The following is a 22,688-nucleotide window of genomic DNA, read 5'->3' as shown; positions in this document are numbered from 1 at the left end:
CAATACCAGCGCTGCTTACGGTAGCGGTGAGCTGGTTAAACGTGCTTGTACACGATTTCCCCATAGGAATCAATGGGACAGAGCCGGCTGAAAAAAAACTAACATCTGCAAAAAAGCAGCGTTCAGCTCCTAACGCAGCCCCATTGATTCCTATGGGGAAACACATTTATGTCTACACCTAACACTCTAACATGAACCCCGAGTCTAAACACCCCTAATCTTACATTATTAACCCCTAATCTGCCGCCCCTGACATCGCCGCCACCTGCTTTATATGCCACCTATATTATCCCTATGAACCCCTAATCTGCTGCCCCCAACATCGCTGACACCTACTTTTTATTTATTAACCTCTACTCTGCCGCCCCCAATGTTGCCGCCACCTAACTACACTTATTAGCCCCTAATCTGCCACCGTCAACGTCGCCGCCACTATAATAAAGTTATTAGCCCCTAAACCTAAGTCTAACCCTAACCAAATTACTATTATTAACTAAATTATTCCTATTTAAAACTAAATACTTACCTATAAAATAAACCCTAAGATAGCTACAATATAACTAATAGTTACATTGTAACCATTTAGGATTTATTTATTTTTTACAGGCAACTTTGTACTTATTTAAACTAGGTAGAATAGTTATTAAATAGTAATTAACTATTTAATAACTTCCTAGTTAAAATAAGTACAAATTTACCTGTAAAATAAACCCTAACCTAAGTTACAATTACACCTAACACTACACTATAATTAAATAAATTAACTAAATTAACTACAATTAAATAAAATAAACTTAAGTACGAAACCCCCCCCACTAAATTACAGAAAATAAAATAATTACAAGAATTTTAAACTAATTACACCCATCTAATCCCCCTAATAAAATAAATAAAAAAAAAAAAATAATAAAAATCCCTACCCTATACTAAATTACAAATAGCCCTTAAAAGGGCCTTTTGCGGGGCATTTCCCCAAAGTAATCAGCTTTTTTACCTGTAAAAAAAAAAATATCCCCCAACATTAAAACCCACCACCCACACACCCAACCCTGGCAGAAGTGGTCCTCCAGAAGGCCAGAAGTCTTCATCCGATCCAGGCAGAAGAGATGCAGCGGGTCCATCTTCAAGCCATCCGACGTGAAGCATCCTCTTGCATCTGACGACTAACACTAAATGACGGTACCTTTAAGTGACGTCATCCAAGATGGCGTCCCTTGAATTCCGATTGGCTGATAGAATTCTATCAGCCAATCGGAATTAAGGTAGAAAAAATCCTATTGGCTGATCCAATCAGCCAATAGGATTGAGCTCACATTCTATTGGCTGCTCCATTCAGACAATAGAATGCAAGCTCAATCCTATTGGCTGATTGGATCAGCCAAGAGGAATGAACTTCAATCCTATTGGCTGATTGCATCAGACTGTAGGATTTTTTCTACCTTAATTCCGATTGGCTGATAGAATTCTATCAGCCAATCGGAATTCAAGGGACGCCATCTTGGATGACGTCACTCAAAGGTACCGCCATTTAGTGTTAGTCATCGGATGGAAGAGGATGCTCCGCGTTCGATGGCTTGAAGATGGACCCGCTCCACTCCGGATGGATGAAGATAGAAGATGCCGCCTGGATGAAGACTTCTGCCCGTCTGGAGGTCCTCTTCTGCCCGGATCGGATGAAGACTTCTGGCCGTCTGGAGGACCACTTCTGCCCGGTTGGGTAAAGACGTCTCAAGGTAGGGTGATCTTCAAGGGGTTAGTGTTAGGTTTTATTTAGAGGTGATTGGGTGGGTTTTAGAGTAGGGTTGGGTGTGTGGGTGGTGGGTTTTAATGTTGTGGGGGGGGTATTGTATTTTTTTTTTACAGGTAAAAGAGATGATTACTTTGGGGAAATGCCCCGCAAAAGGCCCTTTTAAGGGCTATTTGTAATTTAGTATAGGGTAGGGATTTTTATTATTTTGGGGGGCTTTTTTATTTTATTAGGGGGATTAGATTAGGTGTAATTAGTTTAAAATTCTTGTAATTATTTTATTATTTTCTGTAATCTAGTGGGTTTTTTTGTAATTTAGTTTATTTAATTGTAATTAATTTAGTTAATTTATTTAATTATAGTGTAGTGTTAGGTGTAATTGTAACTTAGGTTAGGGTTTATTTTACAGGTAAATTTGTACTTATTTTAACTAGGAAGTTATTAAATAGTTAATAACTATTTAATAACTATTCTACCTAGTTAAAATAAATACAAAGTTGCCTGTAAAATAAAAATAAACCCTAAGCTAGCTACAATGTAACTATTAGTTATATTGTAGCTAGCTTAGAGTTAATTTTATAGGTAAGTATTTAGTTTTAAATAGGAATAATTTATTTAATTGTAGTAATTTTTTTTAGATTATTTTAAATATTTAAGTTAGGGGGTTTAGGGTTAGACTTAGGTTTAGGGGTTAATACATTTAATATAGTTGCAGCGACGTTGGGGGCAGCAGATTAGGGGTTAATAAATGTAGGTAGGTGTCGGCGATGTTAGGGACGGCAGATTAGGGGTTAATAAAATTAAATTAATGTTTGCGAGGCGGGAGTGCGGCAGTTTAGGGGTTAATATATTTATTGAAGTGGCGGCGATGTTCGGTCGGCAGATTAGGGGTTAAAAAATGTATTTAAGTGTTTGCGATGGGGGAGGGCCTCTGTTTAGTGGTTAATAGGTAGTTTATGGGTGTTAGTGTACTTTTTAGCACTTTAGCTAAGAGTTTTATGTTACGGCGTTAGCCCATAAAACTCTTAACTACTGACTTTTAAATGCAGTAGGAGTCTTGACAGGAGAGGGTGTACCGCTCACTTTTTCCAAGACTCGTAATACCGGCGTTAGGCAAATACTATTAAAAAGATAGGATAAGCAATTGACGTAAGTGGATTTGCGGTATGCTCAAGTCACGGGAAAAAAGTGAGCGGTACACCTGTACCTGCCAGACTTTTAATACCAGCGGGCGTTAAAAAGCAGCGTTGGGACCTCTCAACGCTGCTTTTTAAGGCTAACGCAAGACTCGTAATCTAGCAGAGTGTGTTTGGATGAAATAAGATATTAACAACAACAAAAAAACAGTGTGTAGGTTTCCTATGTATATTCCTACAGGGTCCTCATCTTGTTTGTGTCAAGTATACAAACGATGTGACCGTTTTTTCTTCGTATCAAATAATATATTATTAAAAATCAATTCTGAATTTTATTTATGAAGAAAGAATTATTAGCATGAAAAAAAGTTAATTACAAACGTGAGTTTGCACGGTGTCGTTAAAGTTTGCAGTTACCCCCCTGTCCAAAAATGCTGGGATGTCAAAGAAGCAGATAATAATTTCTGCAAGGATTTGATGTCCGATTTATATTATAAATTCAGACAGCAAGAGGAAGCAGAATGACACTCCATAAAACAAATGACAGCAGGGGAGCGGTGTGACGCAAGCCTCCAGCAGCTGTGATGTGCACAAATGGACTTTCCTGTTACGATGTTGCGCATGCGTATTCCTCTGTGATTGTCTGAACCACGATACTGCGCATGCGCATCTCTCTGTGCTTGGCTGAAATCGACCTAGGCACCTGTCAAGAGACGATGGAGAATGGGGAACCCGAGACCCCCCACAGCGCTAAGGGAGGGCGCGAGGAGGAGCTTACAGGACTGCATATATGTGGTGGGATTCCTGGTGAGTGACAGAATAGTCACCGATCGCTCTGCGTCTGCTCATGTTTAGCGTTCTGCCGCTGTTCTTGCAGTGAGTGATTTAGACAGGATGAACAAGCAGAAAGCTGCAGTCCTGGTAGACCTTTGACTATGCGGCAATTTGTCGGACATCAACATGAAAATAGTTTATCCTGAGCAGTAATTAACTATACAGCAATCGTCTGCCTTGCACTGATGTCAATTTTGCTATATTTGGAAACTGACCAGTGCCATTATGTAGCGTCGGTTTATAATGCAGTGTTTTTGCCAGAGCTTGCTGTAAAGTATATCTGGCTTGCTGTAAATTGTACCTGGTTAATACATACATAGCCCCCTATTCTGCAGATTACCTGCACCCATTATTCTAAAAAGAAGCACACTACTGTATCTTTCTATCACTTATAAAATATATGACAGAGCAGGAAGTGCATGATTATTTACAACTAAAGTACAGGTCTCTGCTGCTCACTGGCTAATACGGATAACTCTCAGAAAAAAAGTTAGTTTATTCATCTCAGGAACATCTGTTTGTTTTTTTTAAAAAAATTGAAACATTTACAAATGTGTTTATGCTTTATACAACTCTATGGTTACTGTTTGTAAATGCTAAAGCAGCTATGTGATTAATCCAATTCCTCTCTATTCTGTACACACATTTTAGTACGATGCTGAAGTTGGCTTCTTATTCAGCCAGCTTCTTATTGGGCAACTAATTACAATCAGACAAAAAAAGCTGTATAACAAAATATCTACAATTATTTGACTTTCCCAAAACTTAAACAAACTTACATTTCATACAAATACATGTTATATTGCAATAAACAGATGGCAAACATGACACAATTTTAGTTACATTTTGAATATGTAACTTGTATACTGATAGGGTTAAAATCCTTTGGGCCACTAATTTATGTAAGGATATATACAGGGTGTGAGCCCCTTTCTAGGACAGACATGTTCTCAGCCTCGCCCAACGGTTTCTATAGCAAACAAACTGTTGCCAACCTTGCCCCTTCATATATTTTACCTTTTCAGAATAAGTAACTGGTATTTTGAAAGGGTTAAAATCATTTGGGCCACTCATTTATGTGTGGATATATACAAGGCGTGAGCCCCTTCATAGGGCGGACATGTTCTCAGCCTGGCCCAACGGTTTCTATGGCAAATAAACTGGTGCAAACCATACCACTTAAAGGGACACTGTACCCAAATTTTTTCTTTTGTAATTCAGAAAGAGCATGCAATTTTAAGCAACTTTCTAATTTACTCCTATTATCAATTTTTCTTCGTTCTCTTGCTATCATTATTTGAAAAAGAAGGCATCTAAGCTTTTTTTTTGGTTTCAGTACTCTGGACAGCACTTTTTTATTGGTGGATGGATGTATCCACCAATCAGCAAAGACAACTCAGGTTGTTCACCAAAAATGGGCCAGCATCTAAACTTACATTCTTGCATTTCAAATAAAGATACCAAGAGAATGAAGAAAGTTTGATAATAGGAGTAAATTAGAAAGTTGCTTAAAATTTCATGCTCAATCTGAATCACAAAAGAAAATTTTTGGGTACAGTGTCCCTTTAATATATGTTCCCTTTTCTGAATAAGTAGTATTTTAAAAGGGTTAAAATACTTTAAGCTACTCATTTCTGTGTGGATGTATACAGGGTGTGAGCCCCTTCATACAATCCACATATTTTCAGACTGGCCCAACTGTTTCTATAGCAAACTGGTGCCAAACTTGCCACTTCACATATTTTTACTTTTCTGAATAAGTAACTGGTATTTTGAAAGGGTTAAAATCATTTAGGCCACTCATTTCAGTGCAGGTATATACAGGGCATGAGCCCCTTAATACAATCCACATGTTTTTAGACTAGCCCAATGCCTTTCTATGGCAAACAAACGGGCGCCAACCTTGCCACTACATATATTTTACCTTTTCCGAATAAGTAACTGGTATTTTGAAAGGGTTAAAATCCTTTGGGCCCATAATTTCTCTGTGGCTATACTACATATTCAGAAAAGGAAAAATATATTAAGTGGCAAGGTTGGCACCAGTTTTTTTGCCATAGAAACTGTTGGGCCAGGCTGAGATTGTCTGTCCCTTGAAGGGGCTCATGTCCTGTATTTATTAATACAGAAATGAGTGGCCTAAAGGATTGTAACCCTATTAAAATATCAGTTACTTATTCAGAAAAAGCAAAATATATGAAGGGGCAAGGTTGACACCAGTTTGTTTGTCATACAAAGGCATTGGGCCATTCTAAAAACATGTGGATTGTATGAAGGGGTTTATGCCATGTATATATCCGCACAAAAATAGTGGCCCAAAGGATTCTATCCCTTTCAATATACAAGTTACTAGGGATGCACCGAAATTTCGGCCGCAGAAAGTTTCGGCCGAAAATGGCATTTTTGGTTATTTCGGTTTTCGGTTTTTTGGCCTTTTATTTTCGGTAAAATTATTGTGTAGCATATTCCAAATTTGATGCCAGCTTAGAGCTGCTGTTTGAGTTAATTACTTGACTTACTGTTTTGCATATAATAATAGTTTTCTAGGACTATACTTTATTTTGACAATTGGTTTAAAAAAAATGGTTAAATCTGATTCTGTTACACAGAACTTAAAGGGCCACTAAACCCAAAATCTTTCTTTCATGATTCAGATAGAACATACAAATTTAAACAACATTACAATTTACTTCTATTATTTATTTTGCTTCATTTTTTAGATATCCTTATTTGAAGAAAAAGCAATGCACATGGGTGAGCCAATCACATGAGGCTTCTATGTGCAGCAACCAATCAGCAGCTACTGAGCATATCTAGATATGCTTTTCAGCAAAGAATATCAAGAGAATAAAACAAATTAGATAATAGAAGTAAATTAGAAAGATGTTTCAAAATGCATTCTCTTTCTAAATCATGAAAGAAAAAATGTGGGTATCATGGCCCTTTAATAAAGAATAATACTAGCGATGCACCAAAATTTGGGCCACTGAAAATGTGCAATTCCAATTTTGGCCCAAAGAGGACCAATATGGCTAAAAATGTACAGCCCTCCCCTGTTCTATTGAGTTAAATGTTTATCCTTAGCATAAGGTGAGAAGCACAGCACTGGCATGGTAAACAGAGCACACACATAAGTACCATGACATGATAATATTTGAAACCAGCAGTGCCCTTTTTTTTTTTTTTTAGAAGAAAACTAGAAGAAAAGTTCTGAATACAGTTTTCAAAGGAGGATAAGTGTTTATAAACACTTGATATTATCAGACACAGCCCTAAGTACACACAGTGAATATGTTTAAGCCTTATACACAGTGCTCATACATCAGACTCTTGTGCGTAGACATTATATTCGCCTGAGGGAAATATGCATGCACACTATATATGCATAAGCCCCAAGCTCGCACACAGTTGGTACAAATTAGCACCCACCAGTGTATACAAAAACGCACAGTAACTTTCTATAACCACCTTGCATGTAAGGTCGTAGCTAAGTCTGGTGGTCCTGGTGATAGGTGACAGGCAGACTCCATTTGGGGCTCCGGACATATAATCTGACGGGTCAGTGTGAGACCCAAACCAGGAACTAGGCGGAGATACGATAAGAGACGATTAGGTGCAGCCACGCCTATCGCACGGATAACTACACTCAAAAACAAAACACATTTCCACCTTGTATTGTTGTCAGGCCATAACCACGCTCTCCCTTGTAGAGCTCCACCAGTTTCACTGCAGATCACACCCTACGGTACGTGAGCACGCCCATTTGTTGGAGCTTTCCCGCCTACAAGCTCTCTCAGCTACACACACACTGTAGTTAAAAAAAGAAAAAAATCATTTCGGTTTTGTTTCGGTTTTCGGTTAGGGGCATCCTGAATTTTCGGTATCGGTTTCGGTCCAGAATTTTCATTTCGGTGCATCCCTACAAGTTACTTATTCAAAACATAACCAAAATTGTGCCATATTTACCATCTGTTTATTGCAATATAACATGTATTTGTGTAACATATAAGTTTGTTTAGGTTTTGGGAAAGTCTATTATTTTATTTAAAATAAAAATAATTGTAGATATTTTGTTTAAACAGCTTATTTTGTCTGATTCCAATCAGTTGCCCAATAAAAAGCTAGCTGAATAAGAAGCCAACTTCAACCTCGTCATTTTACTGGATATATTTTTAGGTTATGTCTTACTAGTGTCCATTTTAAATGAATTCATAATTAATACAATCAGTGGAAACAATTACATATTAGACTGTTACTGTTCGTAATTGCTTTAAATTTTGGAAAACGTTATGACAGTTCTGCTGAACCCTGGGTCTTCACTATGTTAACCCTTATAGGGACATAAAACCCAACAATTTTAGTTCATATTTCAGACAGAAAACACAAATTTAAACAGCTTTCCAATATACTTCTATTATAAAATTTACTTCCTTCTCTTTGTATCCTTTGTTGAACACTACTAGGAGCTATTTGAACACATATGGTGAGCCAATGACAAGAGCCCTTTATGTACAGCAACTAATCAGCAGTTAGCTCACAGTAGTGTGTTGATCTCCCTGAGCCTACCTAAGTATATTTTTTCAACAAAGGATGCCAAAAGAACAAAGCAAATTAGATAACATAAGTAAATTGGAAAGTTTAAAATTGCATGATCTAAATCTTGAAAGTTTCATTTTGAATTTACTGTCCATGTAAGGACTGATTGTATAAAGAACATGAAGCAGGCAAGAACTCTCAATAGGTGAACTATTTATTTGCGTGCTATGCCAGACCTGTGCTGACACTATACCACTGACCTTGTGTGTTATTCCTGGGGTATTTTTACATTTGCCATCTGACACTATATTGAAACATGAGTCAAAGGATAGTTTTTAGCTTCCAAGTGCTTTGAATTTATTGTCACATCATAATGCCCATAATTTAGACAAAATGCTTCTTTATATTCATTGAAATTCTCATGTCGTTAGACAATGAACACTGTAAATATTTTATATATGTTCACACACACACACACACACACACATATATATATATATATATATATATATATATATATATATATATATATATATATATATATAACCTCAGGTAAAATAAATCCTCCTTGCACAAGGGACAGGCTTTATAAGATTCATACTACCATAGTCTTGCTATAGTTTTCTTCTTAAACGGGAAGAGTCCACAGCTGCATTCATTACTTTTGGGAATTCAGAACCCGGCCACCAGGAGGATTCAAAGACACCCCAGCCAAAGACTTCAAATACCTCCCCCCACTTCCCTTAGTCATTCTTTGTCTTTCGTAACAGGAGGTTGGCAGAGAAGTGTCAGAAGTTTGAGATAGTCTCTTATGGAGGGTAGTACTCTTCGAAATGGGACTGGAGTTTTTAGTAATTCTGTCAGTTTCTCATTGAGAGCATGGATGAAGGTTAGAGTCCGGATATGCAGGGAGAGTCTTTCTGCGAAACCATCCCGACTCATATTAACAGCTCCTTGGCAATCAGCGTTGACAAGTTTCGCTGCCTGCCTTTATTCACTCAAGTCCATGTCAGAAGCGAGGCTACTCTCCGTATGCTGGCTGTGTGGCGACAGAGAGAGTCTGCTCGTGGGTTGTCTGGTTTACAGGAGGTGGTGAGTGCCCCAACCATTAGGGGTGTAAATAGGGTGCCAGTTAGTGTTTGTCATTTTTGTAATCCCAAGATTATGGAGAATTCTGATATCTTAGACACGGATGTCTCCGATACGGAGAATGCGTCTTGTAATGAATATGAAATGGCCCAGGTTATCAATGCCCATCAGTTATGTTCCGATTGCCGCTCTAAAGTACTCTCTTCTCCCGAATCAGGGACCATAGAGTGCGTTGAACCATCCGCCTCAGACGTTTCGATGTCCCGTGAGGCGCGTGCCCCAGACCATTTCTCGGCTACGCAAGTAGGTGTCCCTATGGCCGGGGTCTGTCATTGATCCGGCGAGGGATGATTTTGCCTTCCGTTATAGGCTGGCATGTCTTTGTGTCCTTTTAAGACATGTTTTGGCGATGTTAGAGGATTCCAGTCCTAGTGGGCCGAGGGATCCAAGGCCTTAGATGCTGGATGGCAAACTGGATAGACGTTTGGGGATGAAGCTAATCTCCTTAACATCTCCGTTTTTTTTTCTTTCTTTTATGTTTCAGTTCCAGTTCTGAGATTGGGTGAATGGGGCCTCTGATCGGCTGGTCCCATTGGCGTTCCTATTCACCTTGGGCGTTCACCCGCGGGTCCCGGCCTCCTTTTATTTTGATCCGTATGGATGTGTTTGATTTGTTTTTCTTAAGCTCATGTCCGATTGATTTCCATTTTGAGAACGTTCTTCTCTGGAAGCGATACTTGCGATTTTGTGGTCGCGTGGGCACTTCCACAGATGTTGCACACTCTTGGATAACAGAATAACGTTTTCTAATTCATTTATTGAACCTTCGGGTTGAATTTTTTTGGACCTTGGACAGTTCTGGAGTGTCCTTCTACCAGGCAGGTACTGGTCGGGCGCTTTCTGCTGTTACTTGGGTTCATGTCACCCTTGTGGTGCTGATTTAATCCTGTCATATTCTGAATGTCTCTTGGCCTATTGATATGGACTCCGGGCTCGTATCCTATTTCGAAGCATGAGGCCTAGTGTGTAGATACAACGCTTCCGAACGAAGGGTTGTGAGTTCCGATCGAAGGCTGGCTTTTTTGGGGGGCTATTTGCCTGGGATACGGGTCTGACTTTTTCAGACGTCATCATGGTTCTTTGGAGTTGGGAGATGTAAATGACCTCCGTGGTCTAGTGTTTCCGAGTGGTGAACGATTTGCGTCCTCGCTTGAGGTTTCTTCCGGATGTTGACTCTTTTTAGCCAAATAGTATTTTTTGTGGTGGTGGAGTCTCCTTCTTTCTTGTCTTGAGTTGGGTCATCTGGTCTGGAAAAGCGGGCATGTCCTTCTTCCTTTGCTCTGAGTTGCGTTTGCTCTAAGAGGTGGAGTGCAGGGGTTACCCTGCCTTCTGTGGGGAGCTGCGAGGTTCCAGGCTTTTACCCTGTTAAAGGGTTTTTTTGGGAGCCTGATCCTGCAGTTATCTCTGGAGACTGTTGTATCTTCCATATAGGACCTACCCTTAGTCTGACCATGGTCTTTTGACTCTCGGGTGTTGTCTTTGACCTCGTTGCAGATCTAGTAGCCTTCGGGCTTGAAAGTGGAGGTCCGAGGTCGGTTACAGACTGTCGCCCTTCTGGGGTCAGGTGGATGACCATTTATCCTCAATGCTCTGTTGGGGCTTAGTGGAGGGTGGTTCCTGTCTAGCTCACTGGAATGGCAAGCAGAAGGTTCAGGGTTCACTTCCACCTTCGGGTGCTGGTTGTTACCTTTCCAACGTGTGTAACAAGTTATTAAGCTTGTCTACATGGATTTATCCTGCGATCCAGGAGCACTCGGTGCCGAATCTTAAACTGGTCAAGAGTTCTTTCAGACTCTTGGTTTTGAGGCTGTTGCTAGGCCATTAAGTCTACGCACTTTAGATGGTGAGCTCCTAATCATAAGAGGCAGCTTAGGGTTCCTCAGGAAGTTAGATCTTTCCTCAGGAAGTTAGATCTTTTGATTGATTCAGTTTTTCGAGGACTCTGGCCTAGGACCATGTCTCTCCCTGGATCGGGCTTGGATGGTTCTGTTTTACCTTAGGTTTTGTGTTCCTGTGTGTCCCTTGGCAGGGGGCGGGGTTCTGTTTCATGGAAGATTGCTATCTGCCTGAGGCTTGGTTTCAAGGTCTCTCTCACGGGTCCCTACTGGTCTTCTGGGCAGTTGATGCTCCTTGTAGACTCCAGGTGTCTTTTCAACTGGGCTGGCGATATTGGCCGAGGGGTCTCTCCTCTATGGTAGGGTGGTTTCTGTTGCTTTAGTTCCCTTTACTCACCTATAGTGGGGGATGGGTTCTTGTGTGTTTTCCTTGATTTGGAGTTACCTCAGTGTCTGTGACGACCTGTGGGTCCTTGTTTTTCTTGCCTTGTAGGTTTTTTTTCCCTTCTTGCATTCTCAGAATCTTGGAATAGGGAAATGTGTAGTGGTGACTTGCTCCACCATTCCTGAAGCAGTAGGCTGTGTATTTAAACCCAGGTAAGACTCCGATTAATGTCGGATTCTGATATTTAGATGCTGGGGATCTGAGAACTTTCTTCCCTTGGGAACTGTTCCTCTTTATGGAAGACAGCAGCGTGGGGGGTCTTGAACCCGAGCACGAAGTCTGTCCTGACTTATGGTAGCATGCCAGGTTTTAGTAGCGGTCAGAGTTCTACTCTGGAGTTTTGCTCCTCATAGATCCATCCTTTTCTTCCAGAGGTCTGGGACTCTTGTCTTCGGTCTTTGACTAAGCCTTTGGGCTGGGACCATTACCCTGGAGGGAAGGTTGGGGATCAGTTTCTCTATGCAGTATTGACCGTTTTCTTCTTAAGTCTGTCCTCCCCTTCAGTGGGAGGACTTTTGATGTCCTCCTCTCTTCTGACGGTGTCTGCTGCTTGGAGGGGACGCTCCTTGGAGTCCGGTACCCTGGTCGGGAGCTGTTGTCGAGGCTATTCGGTGATTTGAGTTCCACAATAGCTTGGGTCAGCCTTCCTACCTGGAAGCTGGTCATTGTGAGTTCTTGTTTCAGATGGCTTGGTTTTCTCTTGGAGAACTATTTGTTAGCTGCTGGGATAGTTATCCTGTTTCTGCTGTCTATGCTTGTCTATCCTGAACGTTTCAACTTGACTGTGATGCATCAGGGAACTTGCGTTTTTTCTGGCACACCTTTTGTGGTATGGTGCTGTGTCAGGGATATGAGGGTGACCCTCGGGTCCTTTTTGGCATGTTTTTCCCTGAGTAGGGACTTTGTTTCAGTTCCTTGTTTTTCTAGGGAGTTTGTCTCACTGGGCAATGGTATGTGACAACCTTGGGTTGTTCTAAGTTTGTTTTGAGCCCGTGTGGGTTGGTCCTTTGGATCTTTCTGGGGATCTATTCTCCCTCTCGGGGGCAGATTGAGGTCCTTGACCTTTAGACCGAGGGTACTGTTTGTGGGAGTCGAGAGCCGCGGGGCTGACTCCTCGGAGGCTGTTGTGCTCAACAGACTCGGGATTGAGTGGTCTCTAACACGGCTTTGCTGGTTGTGTAACTGATGTGCAGTTACCTGGGCTCCAGGTTTTTTTCCAGTGTTGTTTCTTATTTTTATAGGGTGTCGGGTAATTTCAGGTTCTGGTGCCTTTAGAAGAGGCTGCCTTTTTGTACCCACCCTTTGTTTGCATTCAGTGTCCTCTAGCTTGTGTATTGTTTTCTCAAAAGTAATGAATGCAGCTGTGGACTCTTCCCATTTAAGAAGAAAAACATAAATTATGATATTTTATTTTTTTTGACGGGAAGAGTCCACAGCTCCCGCCGTTTTGTCTATGAGGCGGCAGTAATTTTTTGTTCTTCTGGCACCTTTTTCACCCTGATATTTCTCCTACTGTTCCTTGTTCCCTTGGCAGAATGACTGGGGTATGAGGGAAGTGGGGGAGGTATTTGAAGACTTTGACTGGGGTGTCTTTTCCTCCTCCTGGTGACTAGGTTCTGAATTCCCAATAGTAATGAATGCAGATGTGGAGTCTTCCCATCAGAAGAAAAGAAAATTATCAGGTAAGCATAATTTATGTTTTTTATGTTTTTTTTGTCAAAAATAATATAAATATAATATATCAGATAGTGTAGCTAATGTTGGTCTTCACAACATATCTGTATTTAAAAAGCAGGAATGTAAAGATTAGAACTCAGCCCATTTTAGGTTCAGCACCCTGGATAGCCCTTGCTTATTGGTGGCTACATTTCGCAAACCAATAAGCAAACATAACACAGGTTCTGAACCTAAAATGGGCTGTCTCCTAAGCTTTACATTCCTGCTTTTTAAATAAAGATAGCAAGAGAACGAAGAAAAATTGATAATAGGAGTAAATTAGAAAGTTGCTTAAAATTGCTGCTCTATCCGAATCATGAAAGAAAAAAATTGGGTTTAGTGTCCTTTTTAAAGAGAAAACCATATGCAAAATATTTCTTGCAAGTTGCACTGTATTATCAAGATTGGGGGATAACTGTGTATCGAGGTACAGTTCTCATGTAATATTAAACCCTGATACATGTTTATGTTTAACTAAAAATAGGGCATGTGTATCTTTTTTTCCTCAGATAGTTAAAGGGATAGACAAAATTAAATTTACATGATTCAGATAGAGCATGCAATTTTAAGCAACTTTCTAATTTACTCCTATTATCATTTTTTCTCCGTTATCTTGATATCTTTATTTGAAAAATCAAGAATGTAAACTTAGGAGCCGGACCCTTTTTTGGTTCAGCACCTGGATAGTGCTTGATGATTGGTGGCTACATTTAGACACCAATCGGCAAGTGCAACCCAGGTGCTGAACAAAAAATGGGCTGGCTCCTAAGCTTACATTCTTGCTTTTTCAAATAAAGAGAGCAAAGAAAAATTGATAATAAGAGTAAATTAGAAAGTTACTTAAAATTGCCTACTCTATCTGAATCATGAAAGTTTTTAATTTTGACTAGAGCACTAGACTATTTCTTTAATGTGTGCATTTCTATATTTATTAAACTATTTCTTTAATGTGTGCATTTCTATATTTATTAAACTATTTCTTTAATGTGTGCATTTCTATATTTATTAAACTATTTCTTTAATGTGTGCATTTCTATATTTATTAAACTATTTCTTTAATGTGTGCATTTCTATATTTATTAAACTATTTCTTTGAATCAGTTTTAATGATTTTGCAAGGCAAACAAAAACACAATTAGCATGTTATAAATAAACAAAATGATTATTAAATAAAGAGCGGCAAATACTTTTCACTTCAACATTTTGTTTTCTTTCTTTTGCAGGATCTGTTTGGTGTGAGTATGATTGTACCTTTATTAAATCACCACATCAAATCCCTTGGAGCAAGTCCCACTACAGCAGGGTTAATAGGTAAGGGATTTTACTGGTATTTGGGAAGTTCATTTTAACTTAACAAATAATAATGATGACCAGATATTGACCAATAATATCCTGCCTTACTTGCTTTAGTATTTCCTCTAGTTGTTTCTGTTTGATGTATGTAGATTATATATTTTGATTTGAAGGGAGGCTTGTTTGATACATTTTCTTTTTTGTTTGTTTTTAGGCTACATCCTGTATCTGTTCTTAACCCCTTTGTCAAAGGGAAACCAAGCACTGTACTAGGTGTGACCAAAAGGTAGATTGGGACCCTACTTCTAGATCTCCGCATACTGACCAATAGTTCTCAAGATTATATTGCAAGTTCTGTTAACCAGTAGTGAGGAAATATATCTATTTGATTAAAGGGACATAAAACACAAACATTTTTTTTTTCGTAATTCAGATAACAGATACAATTTTAAACAACTTTCCGATTTACTTCTATTATCAATTTTTTTTCCTTTTCTTGTTATCCTTTGTTGAAAAGCAGGGCGGTAAGTTCAGGAGCGTGCACGTGTCTGCTGCACTATTTGGCAGCAGTTTTGCAACAATGTTATAATTAGCAAGGGCTCTAGATGGCAGCACCGTAATAGTCCAGACATGTGCCCACTATCTATCTAGATATCTCTTCAACAGAGAATAACAAGACACACAAAGTCAATTTGATAATAGAAATAAACATTTTTAAAATTGTATTCTCTATCTGAATCATGTAAGAAAACGTTTGTGTTTCATGTCCCTTTTAAAAAGGACACTTTCTTAACCCCTTAACAACCAATGACGTATGGGGTAGGTTCTGCAAAAAAATGCAGTTAACAACTGACGACGTACCCCATACGTCATTGGTCTTTGAAAGCGGTGGAAGCAATCCTGATCCCTTCCAGCCGCTTTCATGTTATTGCAGTGATGCCTTGATATCGAGGCATCCTGCAGTAACTTTTCTTAGCCATCCGATGCAGAGAAAGCCACTCTGTGGCCCTCTCTGCATCGGACATCGATGGCTGTGAACGTTTGTGGGAGCCGATGTGGGAGGCGGGTGGGCGGCAATTGATGACTTCCTGTATTAAGAAGGGGGTGGGATCGTGGGCGGGGTCACTGGGGGACACACATGCGTGCACAGGGGGCGGCGGGCGCATGCATGGGGCGGGAGCAGGTGGGAACCACTACACTATGAAAAATGTTGTAAACTAAAGTGGGAGAGAGGAGAGAGGTAATTGGGATCTAAGGGATCTAATGGATCTGGGAGGGGGTGGGGATGGCTAAGGGGGATCCTACACATCAGAATATGGCTTTTAAAAAAAAAAAAAAATACCTTTTATTTTAGTACTTTCTGCCAGTACTTAAGATATATATACATGTCAAGAGAGCTGTTTGGGAGGGATCAGGGGGTGTGATGTGTCAGGTGGGAGGCTGATCTCTACACTAAAGCTAAAATTAACCCTTCAAGCTCCCTACAAGCTACCTAATTAACCCCTTCACTCCTAGACATAATACACGTTTGATGCGCAGCAGCATTTAGCGGCCTTCTAATTACCAAAAAGCAACGCCAAAGCCTTATATGTCTGCTATTTCTGAACAAAGGGGATCCCAGAGAAGCATTTACAACCATTTGTGCCATAATTGCACAAGCTGTTTGTAAATAATTTCAGTGAGAAAGCTAAAGTTTGTGAAAAAGTGAACGTTTTTTTTTTAATTTGATCGCATTTGGTGGTGAAATGGTGACATGAAATATACCAAAATGGGCCTAGATCAATACTTTTGTTTTTTTCTACTACACTAAAGCTAAAATTAACCATACAAGCTCCCTAATTAACCCATTCACTGCTGGACATAATACACGCATGTGTGGTGCGCAGTGGCATTTAGCGGCCTTCTAATTACCAAAAAGCTATGCCAAAGCCATATATGTCTGCTATTTCTGAACAAAGGGGATCCCAGCGAAGCATTTACAACCATTTGTGCCATAATTGCACAAGTTGTTTGTAAATAATTTCAGTGAGAAACCTAAAGTTTGTGAAAAAATGTATGAAAAAGTGAACGATTTTTTTTAATTTGATCGCATTTGGCGGTGAAATGGTGGCATCAAATATACCAAAATGGGCCTAGATCAATACTTTGGGATGTCTTCTAAAAAAAATATATACATGTCAAGGAATATTCAGGGATTCCTGAAAGATATCAGTGTTCCAATGTAACTATTGCTAATTTTGAAAAAAAAGTGGTTTGGAAATAGCAAAGTGCTACTTGTATTTATGGCCCTATAACTTGCAGAAAAAGCAAAGAACATGTAAACATTGGGTATTTCTAAACTCAGGACAAAACTTAGAAACTATTTAGCATGGGTGTTTTTTGGTGGTTGTAGATGTGTAACAGAATTTGGGGGTCAAAGTTAGAAAAAGGTGTTTTTTTTTCCATATTTTTCCTCATATTTTATAATTTTTTTTGAAGTAAATTATAAGATATGATGAAAATAATGGTATCTTTAGAAAGTCCATTTAATGGCGAGAAAAACATTATATAATATGTGTGGGTACAGTAAACGAGTGAGAGGAAAATTACAGCTAAACACAAATACAGCAGAAATGTAAAAATAGCCTGGGTCCCAAACGGAAAGAAAATGGAAAAGTTCTGTGGTCCTTAAGGGGTTAAATACAAATGAAAGGCTTTTGTGTGATTGTCTTAATTCAGAAAAATAAATTTATAACAGTGTGATTCCCCTTAAACACGTGCTTTAGTGGGTTACACTGAGCAACTTAGATCCCATCTTATTTGTACAAACATCCCTGCACTGTATTATATTCACCCAGTGGTGGTATACAATATAGTAACGGCATGGCACTATTGCTATGCAAATGTAAAGCATACAAAGTTGAAAAATGATATTGAGGTGAGGCTATTTGGTTACATGTAGGTGCTATAATGCATTATAGATAATAAGCTCACAACTTTACTGTTGAAATATTACAAGTCTGTAAAATTACTACTTAAAGGGACAGTCTACTTTAAAAAGATAGATAATCTCTTTATTACCTATTCCCTAATCTTGCATAACCAACACTGTAATATTAATACACTGTTTACCTCTGTGATTACCTTGTATCTAAGCCTCTGCAGACTGCTCCCTTTTCTCAGTTCTTTTGTCAGACATGCATTTTAGCCAATCATTGCTGACTCATAAATAACTTTAACGGGAGTGAGCACAATGCTATCTATATGGCACACATGAACTAGTGGTGTTTACCTGTGAAAAACTGTCAAAATGCATTGAGATAAGAGGCAGCCTTCAAGGGGTTAGACATTGGCATATGAGCCTACCTAGGTTTCGCCTTCAACAAAGAATATCAAGATAACAAAGCAAATTTGATGATAAAAGTAAATTAAAAAGTTGTTTAACATTACATGCCCTATCTGAATCATGAAAGTTTAATTTTAACTAGTCTGCCCCTTTAACAGTGTTCTCTCGTTATGGATATCAGTGTAATGTTTAACTTACAGTAATCATACATTAGTGCTTCATATTCTGACTGAATTAATGGAACTTTGCAGCCTATTGTATGTATTTGTATGCCATGAATGTAAGCACCCATCCTCCTGTACAACATTCACATCTTAAATTAGATTTCTGCTTGCTCACTGGCTTATGGTATTAAATATCTTGTTCTCCCAGTGATTCATTAAAAGTTATGCAGTCTGGCGCAATAGTTTCCAAACCTGTCCCAAAGGACAATCAGCTAGCCAGAATTTGTGACTATCCCAACCTGAGAACATTATTCCAGGTGGGATATCCTGAAAGCCTGGCTGTTTTTGATAAATAAGGAGAGAGTTGGAAGCATTCCACTACAGTCTGTACAAACCACACCTTTCAACTAACTATGTTACATCTGTGTAGTAACTACTTCGTAGTTTGATTTTCATTTGCCTGAGCTGACTGTTAATTAGGGCTGCTCATTTATTTTAGTTTTTTTTTTCTATTCAAAGTAGCAGTGGGCAAATTCAAAAAAATAGTACAAAACAAAAACGTGCACCTCACATGTATTTAAAAAAAATATTCTATACTATCTATCTATCTATCTATCTATCTATCTATCTATCTGTGTGTGTATGTACTGTATGTGTGTTTATATATATATATATATATATATATATATAATGTATAGCCGGTGTCCCAGCACTCCATCCACAATAGTGTAGCCACAGCCTGGGTGCTATCCTTAAATTAGTATGCAGAATAGACTTGTTGTTGGAGGGCACTCACAGGACTTATTGAGAACATGAATATACAACTTTATTTTCAAATTAATTTTACATTAATAAAAAGTCAACGTTTCGACCCATTTAAGGGCCTTTTTCAAGACAATTTTCATCGTTATTAGTGCAAGCAGCACATCACACACCAGCGTTCAATGCCGGGCTCCCAGTGAAATTAATTTGAAAATAAAGTTGGATATTCATGTTCTCAATAAGTCCTGCGAGTGCCCTCCAACAAAAAGACTATTATATATATATATATATATATATATATATATATATATATATATATATATATATATATACATACATTGTTTTATCTGTGTATCAGTGCGATCCTCTTGTACATGTTTTGTTACACAAATTATAACTGACACATCTACAGGTTCTGGTCTTTCCCTGCTTTCTATATGTACACAGTTGCAGCTCTAAAAGCAGTATTGCTATTAAGATATATAAAAAATGTCCTTGCTGGTTCAGACACATACTCAATAAGAAGAAGTGGTAAGCCATATAGCACTGGTTTTCAAACCAGTCCTTATGCCTCCCTAACAGGCCACATTTTGTGGATATCTGAACTAGAGCACAGGTGAAATAATCAGCTGATTAGTAAACATAGTTATTTTACCGGCTCTCACCCAAGGTGATCCTGAAAACCTGGCCTGTTAGGTAGGCTAGGTGACAGGATGGAAATCTAGTTCCATATAGGATGCTTTTGCAGGTCATAATGTGTTTGTTTTTATAAGCATTTTGTGCTGATAAAAAGTATGGTAAAGTGATGGAAAGCAGCATCTAAAAAAACGTTGGAAATAAACAAGACTTTCATCATTTTTTGTTTTTGTTTTTAGATATTAATAACGTTATTACTGCTGTTCCTTCTTAATCCTCCCGGCTCACGATTAACTTTTTTTCCCATGAGGATTCTGCGCTAATCCAATTGAAATACAGGCCGTTTGGTGTCCATGAGTTAACCTAATACACATCTTCAATCGTTTACGCATGCGCCACCTATTTCCTAGCCTGGACAAGTAAATGCTAGTTCATGTGTGACACATGCACATTGGGCTAACATGGGAATTCAAGCTGAGAACTGAAAATTGTGCATGCGCACATTTCCTTAGCTGAAGAGCGCACCTTAATGCCTATGTAGGTGGGACCACTTTCTACGTCACAGAAAATTTGAAGCAGGAACTCCAAGGGGGTTGAGCAAGGACCCGTAAATAGCCAGATATAAGATTTTTTTATTGTATGGATTTTTTTAATGTAAGCGACTTTATTAGATATATTTTTAACATAATGAGCTATTCCAGAAAGCTCAAATTTACAATCACTTTAAATGTTAAATGTAGTGCATTTTTACTATACCTGCACCACTTTATATCTTTATGTATGTATGTATATAATATCAAAATAAATTTCCAGCATCGGTTTTATATAGTGCAATACCGTCTGGACCTAAGTGTCCCTTAAATCATACTGAGAGAGAAACAGAAATTCTGAATGTTAGAATTAGCATTGGGTTTCAGATGGGTTACACTAGGTTCCTATAATATCCACTTATTTTTGTATATAGTTGGCCACTTTAAAGGGACATTTAACACCTTGAGATTTTTATATAAAATGTTTACTTACATGTAATGTAACAACTTTGCAATATAATGTTAATATTTATTTTTATTTAGTTTCACGTGAGATAGCTCTAAAATGAATTATTTTCTAATTCTCACACTTTAAAATACACCCTGCTGACTTATCAAGTGCTACATATCTTTCCCTAATTTAAAGGGGCACTCAAGTCAAAATTAAATTTTCATTATTCAGATAGATCATGCAATTTTAAACAACTTTCTAATTTATTCCATTAACAAAATGTGTGCAGTCTTTTTATATTTACACTTTTTGAGTCACCAGCTCCTACTGAGCATGTGCAAGAATTCCCAGAATAAACGTATATGCATTTGTGATTGGCTGATGGCTGTCACATGGTATGTGTATGCATTTGTGATTGGCTGATGGCTGTCACATGATACAAGGAGAGTTGAAATAGACATAACTTTTAAACTTGTCAGAAAAAATCTACTACTCATTTGAAGTTCAGACTAAGTGCTGTTGCATTGTTATCTTGCATTTGTTGATTATGCAAATCTACTGTGTTTACTGATCCTTTAACTGGTAACAGCAAAATTAATGCATTGTATAGTAGTATTATAACTGTGTGGCAAGCCTTGTTGTCTGTAGAATAAAGCACAGATTAACTTCTACAAATAAGGCAAATGTTGAGTAAAGTTTGACTATTGAAACACAATTGCAGGAAAAAAAATGTAAATTTGTTTTAAAAACACTGAGATTTTCCTGATATGTTGTTCTATATCAACACAACAGAAATATATTTAATTACAAGATGTTTACTGCCCCTTTGAATACTTTGTACATGTTAATTTGTACAGCTCAAGACAGAAACAGCAGCCATTATGTTGCCTGATGTTTTATTTATGTATTGTAACTTAATCAGTGAAAAAAATCAGTGCTAATGTATTATTTCTACCTCTCTTAGGATCGTGTTATGGAGTTCTTCAGCTTTTTTCTAGTTCAATAGTGGTAAGTCTCATACTATACAAATATAAGATGTTCCCTAATAAATTATACCTGCAATGGATGGATCCTTTTCACAAAGTACTTGATAATTAGTCACCAAAATACATTTTTAGAAAGACTATGCATAACTTTAGTGTAATGAATACAATATTTGATGTTTTTTTAAACATTCTATAGTTGTAAAGTTTAGAACAAATACCAGTTGCCCATGGCACCTTGAAAATGGGCTATGTTACAATGTAAAATGCTCTTACACCCTGGTATAACTGTTGAAAGGTTTGTGTGTGTTGTATTTGGACCTCTGCTCCTCGCTGTAAGCAAAAGCACAGCTGCATCTTCATGAGGTAATCAGGCTCAATGCTTTCTTCCACTTTTCACGTTTTAGTTGCTGCCCACTGGATTGCAAGGTAAGTGGCTTAACAAAGGTAGAAATTCCTGCTGTGTGTGTTATGCATATACTTACACACACTGCTTCTAGATTTCCCTACATGCACAACATTCCTAATGTAAACACCTGTATGATTTAGATGTCGTCTCACCATACCAAAGTTTAAATATTTTTCCTATCAAATTAAGTTTGTTGAGACCATTTAACAAATCTTAAAACCATAATATATCACAGTGAAGGTAAATGTTTTGCTGAATTACCCTGGTTTCATTTTGATGAATTATTGACTAAACGTAGACAAGTTGTGTACTTATGTGTTGGCTACAACTGGAGGGCACGTGGAGAAATGACATAACCATAATAAATGGGAATAGTGTGTTTAAAGCTGTCTCTAAAAAGACTTTAGACATTATATCTTCCTGGGAAAAAAAGAAGCAACCAAATCCAGAAGCATATTTGGGGTCTCTGTAGGAAGACTAGTGATTTAAGCAAAGGCAGATTAAATTATAAAATGGGCAGTTGATTTATTTAATTAATTAAAAGAATACCTTCTTCAAATCAGCATCAATATCAATAATAATAATACAGTAAGTGAAATCATTCTAAAAGCTTGGCATGTTGCAAGATATGGAATCCAGTACTCAGAATATGTTGCCATTTTGGTGGCATTATGAAGTTGCCAGGTGTGGGCAGCTTAATACTTTGCCATATTATAACATTTTCTGCTATTTATAAA

General features: G+C 38.2%; 1 protein-coding gene across 1 annotated transcript in view; it reads left to right on the top strand.

The window, feature by feature from the left end:
• The first annotated feature begins 3,567 nt into the window (after positions 1-3,567).
• The window catches only part of MFSD9 (major facilitator superfamily domain containing 9), a 37,889-nt gene continuing 18,768 nt past the window's right edge, over positions 3,568-22,688 (top strand). The window contains exons 1-3 of the mRNA XM_053707663.1: positions 3,568-3,690; positions 14,622-14,709; positions 21,524-21,567. Of these exons, the coding sequence (XP_053563638.1) occupies positions 3,607-3,690; positions 14,622-14,709; positions 21,524-21,567 (216 nt within the window). The 5' untranslated portion in view covers positions 3,568-3,606. The remainder of the gene's footprint in view (positions 3,691-14,621; positions 14,710-21,523; positions 21,568-22,688) is intronic.

This window comes from Bombina bombina, chromosome 3 (genome assembly GCF_027579735.1).
Source record: "Bombina bombina isolate aBomBom1 chromosome 3, aBomBom1.pri, whole genome shotgun sequence".
In the NCBI taxonomy this organism is placed as follows: Eukaryota; Metazoa; Chordata; class Amphibia; order Anura; family Bombinatoridae; genus Bombina; species Bombina bombina.
Note: the sequence above shows the minus strand (reverse complement) of the source record. Positions and strands in the feature narration are given on the sequence as shown.